Here is an 8,972-nt window from a genome sequence, read left to right as displayed (position 1 = left end):
YACCTGAGGGGGAAAAAACACACAAAACTGAACAAAACAGAGTGATTTCCGTTTTGAACCTGGATATTTTCAATGAACCATAAAGTGATGCAAAGACTTCAGTTGTTTTTTTTTTTTTTCCAGCAGCGTTGACTGTGTTGTTGAGGAGAGAGAAAGAAAATCTTTAATTGTATTAATTTGAACCCAGACCGGAGCGAGGGGGCACCTTAATGAAACAAAACAAGTTGTGGGCTGTGTGGGAGCACTCTCTTTGTCTCCCTCYGGAGAACCTCGCCTCTTATTGATCCTAAAACACTTCCTGCTGGAAGAACGAATCGACGGGAGCCCTGAGGGGGCCAGCGACCGCTCCAGCCTCCCACTCATCCTCACATCCCTCCCTGTTTCTTCCACATCACATCTGTTTCWCTTCCTCCTCTCCAATGTCTCAGTCCCTTCATCCAAACTACCATTTTATCACTTTCTTCTCCTTTAATTCCTCCCCTCTCGCAGCAAAAAGGCAGTTTTTAGTTAGACTTTGTGGACTGATATTGAGCTGATTTCTCATGAAAGCATCACAGTGGCTGAGATGCGGATCGGTCTCTTGGTGCCATTTGAGGATCAATCTTCCAGCAGCTTTTACCTTTATCTCTTGACCAGTGATGTTCTCAGACAATTCGTCCTTAAATCAAGTTTTCAGCTTGGGTCAAACACACCCAGCGTCTGCGGTCGACATAAAGACGAAGTGACTCCATTAAAGGCACAGTGTGTAGGATTTTGTCAATTCTTTTAGCTGAAATTGAGATAATCACTAATGACAATAATAAAAAACTTGTCTAATCATTGCAAAGACCTTGTTTTATTATTTTTACCTTATAAAAAGCTGTTTATATCTCCATGGTCGCAGGTCGCCACTACAAGCAGCCGCCATCTTGCACCGCCATCTTGTCTACGAAGGCTCATGAAGAACAAACTGCGGTGGCGGCGTCAAAAACRGTTTTAGTTGTAATACTGTAAATGTAATATTTGTTGTCTGTCATTGTAGCTGGGATAATTTTACTTATTAAAGCTCATAATCTTACCACTTGAAACATCACTAGCCCTGAAGCTGCTGGTAGACATCGCGGTTGGAATTATCAAAGGTTTTTGACACCTGAGAGACGCCGTAGCGTGGGGGGGTGGGGGTGGGGGGAGGACCAGGGGGGATGATTCAACCACTCAACCACTAGATGTCGCTGAAAACAACAAATCCTACACACTGTGCCTTTAATAGAAGTGAAGTTGAAATGTTGTGAAGTTGATGCACTGAAAGTCCTGCCTCCCAACATCTGCAATCACAATCATATGAACCTGTTCTTAACGCCTCAAATAACTACTTAAAGAAAAAAATGAATACTGCAGCCTAATTAAAAAAACATTTTAAAAGTTTTCTTTATTCAGGAAAATATCCCATTTTGTTTTTTTCATGAAGGGGTGGGGCTTAAAAACTGAACGGGAGCCAGGCTACAGGGGGCGCTAGTCCGTCATGACTTCAACTTTTGGTTTCTGGTCCTGTGTCTAGTCCTGATATTTCTGTACGTTTAAGAGTAAATAGTTTACTCACAAACTAACCCTGGAAACATCAGTTTTTCCATAGTTGATTTTGGGAACATTTCACATTTACTTGTTAACGCAGTGCTCATGCCAGGTCACTAAATGGTGCTGCCATTTTTGTGTTTTAGCTACACTCAAACATATGAGACACTTCGGTCTCGAGGATGAAAACTGAAAACATCCAAAATGGTGAAAATATGAATGTTTATTTGAACCAAGAAGTCACGTGCTCAAACTGGAGGAAATGATTCAAGCTCGGTTCACAACACATCTCAACATGTGTGTGTGTGAGTGTATTAAAGATGTGATCACACAGTCAGGTTTTGTCAATCTGACTCACAAACTTTCATCTGAAACAAGTTCGACCAGGCACATGAAAACTCTGATCCTCAGATGACCTGGTGTGTGTGTTTGTGTTAGTCACCCTGTACCTGAGTTTGTTTCACCCTGCTGGGCTGGCAGGAGGGGGATGCATGATGTATGGGATGATGTCATTACTGCCACGCTGAGCTTTGGCCAAAGATAGCACTGGAAGTCACACGGTGACCAGGAAACAACAACAACAACAGGAAAGAAATGACGTCACATGGGACGGACAGAAAGCTCGTGGTTTATCAGGCAACAAACATTTCATGAAGTGTGTCCATTTACGAGATTTTGATGAACTGTAAGAAGGGCACAAAAAACCAACATAAACTGTTAAATTGCTCCTTACAGACACCAGAGGAACGTTGGTTTGAGAGAGGAGTAAAAGAAGCCATTTTTGTGAAGAAAGACCGTCCATCATTAAACAGAGGTGGAGGCCTCCGTTTTCAGTTGTCCCCCTCCTACAGTGCTGCTATTGCCAGTATCACTCCACCCCGTTAACAATAGGTGTTAATTAGGTGTCAACGATAGCCATGTGATGTGAGTATCAGTCACATGGAGGCAGGGCTTAAAAGCCTGAATTTTGCCTGAAACTCTCAGACTGAAGAAGTCTCTTGGAGGAGAGACGAAACGTTTCATTAGAGAAGAACCCGTCCAGAAGACCTATACAATTTTTTTCTTCTTAATTTATATTGATTTATTTTACCAGCAAAAGGATGGGTGTCCTAAAACAAGGTGGARGTGCTGGGAAAAGCAGCCGGCACAATTCACTGTGCAAAATATTCATTTGGCTGCATTTTTACTGCGGCCCAGCAGCGGTTGTAAATTTAAACCAGAAGGCCACTCTAGAGGGAATTCCCTGTGGGAAAATGGGAGAGTTGTGTTTTGTTTAGTTCACATTTAGTCAGTCGTATTTGTAGTATACTTCAGTGTTTACAAGAGGACGTGTCAAAATGCTGTTTCTATGCAGGAAAAACCACATAGAGCTCAGTTATTGTTAGCGGCTCAGTTGTAGCAATGTGATGTTTCATGTTTTGCGTTTAAGTTAATTACAACTGGCCCTTGGAGGGCCACCCTGCCTATGTGGCCCTCAGTGAAAATGAGTTGGGTGTAAAACCTGATAAAAATTGTGTTTGTTAACTGTTACTTTTATTTTTTGTATTTTCCTGTTGTTTCTTGTGGTGCTTTGTTTTCTGTGTTTCTGTGAGTGTTCCCTCAGTCAGCTCTGCTCCTGGTGTCTCTATCTTCTCGTCACCTCCAGTATATTTATCCTCCCTTTCACCCATTTGGTCATTCTGGTTTGTTTCTGTCTGTGCTTCTGGTTAGATTTGTTTCTTTGCCCTGCCAGCCTGTTAGATTTTTTTTGTCTTTTAGTTTCAGTTTTTTTTTGTAAATCTGCTGCCATGTCAGATTTTAGCTTTGAAACATAAAATATTTGTTTCCTTCTTTAAGTCCTTTTTACCACAAATCTGACTTAGACTCTGAATTTTATTAGTGCAAGTGAAAATGAGCTTTATGTCAGTTAGTCCCTAATAATCACAACCCAGTGAGTTTCCATAACTCTTAAATGCTTAAATGTTGATAAAATATAACCGATCACTATTCAAAACATCTGTTGTTTTCTAATTCATTTTTTTACAAAATCCCTGATTAGTTTAAGTCACACAAACCCCCAAACAATTTTTATTGATGTATAGAAATTGTGTTAGAAGCATAAAAAAACGCACAGATGAACTGAATAAATTTAAATCCTTGGAGTTTTCAAAGCTCATCATCTACTCTGTGTTCAGGGTCCGGAGTGGCTGAGGTGGGCTCACGTGTCCGAGAGATTCAGCCAAAGAGAAKCAGAGGGGGTGGAGCCACCTGACAGGGGAGGCCTGTTTCCATGGCGACGTGAGTGATGGAGGGAGGGTGTGTGTGTGTGTGTGTGGGGGGGGTAAACAGTGAAATCCAAATTAAAGACAGAGAAGCTGAAATGTGACTGAATCAAAATGAAGGAAAACTCACACACACACACACACACACACACACACACACACACCAGTACTCCCACACACTCTTTGTATCCACGCAACAGTCTTCAGCAGTTTCTGGTCTGAGTTTCTCACCGACACAAAAGGAGAAAAAAAAAATCCTGAATGGTTTAGTTTGTTCAGAGGAAGAACTGAATGAGACGTTACCATCCGCAGAGGAATGAATGAATGAATGAATGAATGAATGAATGAATGAATGAATGAATGAATGAATGAATGAATGAATGAATGAAAAAGAAGCCTCTGAATAGGAAAAGAAAGTGTCTGGGAGAAGAGAAATCTCACCTCCTGAACAGAGGCAGGTTTCAAACTGAGCGTTTACATAATTTATCTCCCTGCAGGACCTGAACAGCCGAGGAGGCTCCACAACAAACCAGACATTCATTCATTCATTCATTCATTCATTCATTCATTCAGGAAAAAAAAAAAAGACAAGACGTTAGGCCCAGGTGGATGTTTGACACAGCTGATGTTCCAACATGTAACATACATATGCAGGTTTTTTTTTCACATTATTTGTTGACTACAAACCAACAAACAATGAATTTCCAAAAATCTCCACTCAGTTTTCATGAATTAACCATTCACTACTGCAGAGAGATGGTTATTTATAAGTTTAAAGCATTTTCCCTCAGTTCAAAATCACATTTCATTGAGTTTCTTTACAGGGTTTYGGATCCAAAAACATATTTTCAGAGCTGTTGCAAGAAACAAATTGTTTAACGTCACAGGCAGAGAAATTAATGAGATAAATACACAAACATGTTGACGTGAGTAACTTCCTTCAGACAGAACATGAGTGAACAGAACAGTGAGCATGAGGAAGGTGGTTATGTGTGGCTGTATATGGTTCATCCTCATGTCACTGACCTCTCCTGTTTGTTAAATAAACAACTCATAAAAAATGTCACAGAAGCTGCAGTAAAACCAACATCTGAAACAAGGCAGCTGAATGAACAGTTTGGGTGATACTAACTTTGCTGCCCTCTGCTGAGATGAAGGTGAAAATATGAGATGATCTAATATTTAAGTTTTTTTTATGCAGGTGGAGATTTACGCTTTGCTTTCTTTCTAAAAGAGCAGCTTCTAGGCTCGCTTTAGACCTTTGTTAGAGCAGCTGCAGAAGCTGAGATAAGAAATATGGAGGTGATGGTGTGGATATGGTCTGTGTGCAGCTCAGCTTGGGGTCAAAGGTGAATGTTGCTGTGGAGGACAGAGTGAGGATGTAATTGTGGCTCTGACTGATAAGGTGAAGGAGGTCTGCCAGGCTTTAATGGCTGCACACTAAGAGGAGCTCTCATGAATAATGCAGYCTAATTCAGTTCTGTGAAGAAGGGGGCGAATTCAAGTCCCTCCACTGAGGCCCAAATCCCTAATAAACAAAACTAAGTTTTTTTATAGTAAACAGTCGTTACCCCTCCTACTTCCTGGGTCAGATGTTAAAACGGGTCAAAAGGTCAACCAGAACTTCAGATTATACTGCACGTGAATGTTATATTCTTACAGCCTTGTGTGCAAACGTTTAAAGCAAACACGACAGCACTCAGGCCATGTCTGTATGTAAATAATCTGTATGACAAATATCTGATTTATGTGAATTTTAGGGTCTACAAGATCAATGGTCAATGTAAGATCCAGTTTTTAAAAAGTACAAATATACAATAATTTTGTCATTTATAGGCTTAAAAAATAATGAAACATTTATGCAAACGTCCACATCAGAAAGTGTGATGTTCATTTCAGGGTTCCTACAGCTTAAGGCAAGGTAAATTTGAGTTTTTAAGACTGCTTTAATGCAACTTGAAATTAAATTTAAGACCAACTTCACAATAAATAGAAATGGAATAAACAACATTTAGCAATAATTTTATCCAAATGTTTGTTTTAAAACAACTAGCATTAGAAACATTTGATATTAAATCTTTCAATATTTGAGACAAATTACAATCATCCTTACAATGTGTTAACATTTTTAAGACCTCTGAAAGATTGATTTAATACATTTTAAGGCTAATTAAGGCCTTAACTTTAGATTGATGAATTCAATGCCTTTTAAGGACCTGCAGGAACCCTGTCATTAATCACAACACCTCATCTTACTTAAGATAGACCCCGCATCTGTTCAGAAACAACAAAACATCTGCAAGACGAGAACACAGGAAACTTGTTGCATAGTCTTTATTAGTATACATCTGCAAAGACAGGAAAGGGAGGAGTCACCTGGTAAACATGCACCCAAATATTCTGACTTATTGTGATGACAGTAACCATTAAACCAACAGAACCGCCTCGTCTTCAATCAGTAACAAGCTGACTTCAAAGATAATCAAAACTGCACCTTTTCATCACTAATCAATCCAATCTGTTTCTAATAAAACACACAAAAAAACCCTCTTACCTGTATTTGCACCAATTCCACCACCGTAACTTTTATCGTCTAAATGTTAACCTTTAACACCAAACATCTCTTTGATTAATAAAATAACAAATCTACAGTAAATCAAAGTATTCTGGTCCCTTATGATGGACTAAACTACATTTTACTCCTGTAAATTAGGTTTAAACCAGAGATTATTAATAATTATTGTATTTTAATTTTATATTAACCCAAACACAAAGAAAAAGGAACCAGAAATTCGAACACCACTAGAAAGTAAGAGAYAACCCCTTTTAAATAACTCCCAGCTCTAAAATGCCCCCTAATGGAGAGTTTAGATATGACAGGATTAGAAAGCAGGAACTTCATGCTCGGAGCTTTGTGCAGGTGGTAACGTAGGACAGCTCAGAGGTTTTGCTCATCCTCGTGGAAACGGTGGAGGTGGTCGGCATACCTGAGAGAGAAAAAAGATGGATTTATAATCTGAGAATCTGCTGTTTTCAGTCGAACACGAGGAGCATAAACTCACTTCTTAGCGCAGAAAGTGGTGCAGTCTCTGCCGATGCTCTCGCTCCAGGCCGTCTTGTAGAGAACCTTGAAMGTCAAAGTAAAAAATAAATAAAATAAAATAAAAATAAAAACAGGTCTTCAGGGTGAAGGGGTGAAGGAATGGGTCTCTCTCTGCAGGGACAGAAAACCTACCAGGAAGACCAAACAATGCAGAAACAGGGTGTAAAAGAAGGCGATGGTTCTGGCCATCTTGTTGGAGAGAAGCACACGACCCTGAGGAGGAGCAAACAAAACATCAGGATTAAAGCGCTCAGATTAAATCGCAGCATATGAGGGAGGTCCAGGCTCACCAAACTCAGAGTGGCTTTATCCCAGGGACTGAGGCTCAGGTATCGGCGCTGACGCTCCTGCAGACAAAACACATCTGTCTCAAGGCTCAGATTGTTTTAGAAATCAATGAACGTGATAAGTGATGCAGATTGAGGTTGGAACTGCTCAGATTATTTCTGTTTCTGAGCTGAAAGGACTAAGTTTAGTAGTGTGTGACGTGGAGCTTTATTTTATGTTTGAAACATTTAGGAGAGCTGTGGGAGAGTATATCACCCACCGCCTTAAACGCTGCGATTTCCCTGCAACTCCAGAAGTCAGCAGAGAAAAATGAGCCATTTTAAAATAAATAAGAATTTTTTTTCCTTTCAGCTTTTGATAATGAACTAAATAAGTGAGAAAACAAGAGCCTGATTGTTCCTGTGTGAGGTGTGGACGCTGGTCCTGTACCCGCTTGCTGAAGGAAGAAAACGGGTCCAGCCTCTCCTCGTACTGGGAGGAGTAGCGCATCACAGTGTCGTCGCTGCCGCCGGCCTGCAACATGAAAGCGACACGCACAGATCTGAGCTTCTCCGCAAACGYTTCAACTAAACATCGAACGTGACGGCGGTTTGACGCACTCGGCCCGCGTAGCTCTGCAGGAACTTGATCTTCTCGTAGAGCTTGATGTTGTCGGCCCTCAGGCTGTCCAGCTCGTTCTGCAGGGCCTGCATGGTCTGCTGCGTGGAGCGGTTCTCCTGGAGGGAGGACACGGACACACACACACACACACACACACACACACACACACACACACACACACACACAATGAGGAAGTCATTTCTCAGAGAGACAAACAGGAAAACGTGCTCTGTGTTTGTACGCCTCACAGCTTCCAGCTCCTGGTTGCGGGAGCGGAACCTCTCCCTTTGGCTGGAGATGATGGAGAGCAGAGAGTCCATCTGGCCCTGGGGGAGCTCGGGATGGAGGCTCACGCCTGAACCAGCTGAAAAACAAACATTTCCTTGTCCAAGACTTCAAATTAACAACAACAAAATAAAATAAAAAAAAACTATTTTCCATCTCGTCTCCTAAGGGTTAAATGAGAACATCAGACCTACCAGTAAACATGGCGGTGGCCTCTTTGATGGGCTCCGGAATGTTCACCACCTCCGACCCGTCTGCGTCGGGGCGCGACAGGGAGGACAAGGCCTGCACGGTGCTCAGGTCGTGCTCCAGCTTCACGATCAGTTCCTTCTGCTCGGCGCTGGTTCGCACCGCCGCCGAAAACTCTGCCTGGAGCTCCGAGTAGCGTCCTGCGGGGCACGCAGACCGTTAAGGGTTAGGAGGCAGCTTTCCTCCTGCACAAAAATCTAATGCAGCGGTCGAGACGACTCACCTGTAACACAGTCGAATCACTTCAAAAACCTTTCTGAAACCCTAACCACTTTTCTCTGAGAATACTTTTTTTTAAAAGAACCATTTGTGTGTTTAACATTTTCCAGAAATAAAAACAACAAAAGCACACTTTTAGTATTTGTATAAAAGAGATTTACTTCAATTATCACACCTAGGGTGCATGTGAATAATAATAATAATAATAATAATAATAATGATGATGAATCAAATGTCAATCATAACAAATACATCGTGAACGTTTCATACAGTGATATTGCTTTTCAATGTTTGTAGAAGGGACTGTTTTACAGTGCTAAGAACAAACAACATGATACGTTTAGTAAATAGAAAGGCTAAAGAAACAATGATACATGAGGAAAACAAACAAAAAACAAAACAAAAATAAAAAACAA

General features: G+C 41.0%; 1 protein-coding gene across 2 annotated transcripts in view; it reads right to left on the bottom strand.

The window, feature by feature from the left end:
* Positions 1 to 6,130: 6,130 nt before the first annotated feature.
* cux1b (cut-like homeobox 1b) overlaps positions 6,131 to 8,972 on the bottom strand; it is a 64,259-nt gene continuing 61,417 nt past the window's right edge. For both annotated transcript variants that reach the window (XM_014011059.1, XM_014011058.1), the window contains exons 15-22: positions 8,283 to 8,477; positions 8,052 to 8,167; positions 7,803 to 7,919; positions 7,633 to 7,716; positions 7,206 to 7,262; positions 7,048 to 7,128; positions 6,875 to 6,939; positions 6,131 to 6,799 (exon numbers count right to left, since the gene is read on the bottom strand). In XM_014011059.1, coding sequence (XP_013866513.1) covers positions 6,751 to 6,799; positions 6,875 to 6,939; positions 7,048 to 7,128; positions 7,206 to 7,262; positions 7,633 to 7,716; positions 7,803 to 7,919; positions 8,052 to 8,167; positions 8,283 to 8,477 — 764 coding nt within the window. In that variant the 3' untranslated portion in view covers positions 6,131 to 6,750. The remainder of the gene's footprint in view (positions 6,800 to 6,874; positions 6,940 to 7,047; positions 7,129 to 7,205; positions 7,263 to 7,632; positions 7,717 to 7,802; positions 7,920 to 8,051; positions 8,168 to 8,282; positions 8,478 to 8,972) is intronic.

This window comes from Austrofundulus limnaeus, unplaced genomic scaffold, assembly GCF_001266775.1.
Source record: "Austrofundulus limnaeus strain Quisiro unplaced genomic scaffold, Austrofundulus_limnaeus-1.0 Scaffold76, whole genome shotgun sequence".
NCBI lineage: Eukaryota > Metazoa > Chordata > Actinopteri > Cyprinodontiformes > Rivulidae > Austrofundulus > Austrofundulus limnaeus.
This window is presented reverse-complemented; position numbering and strand designations above follow the sequence as displayed.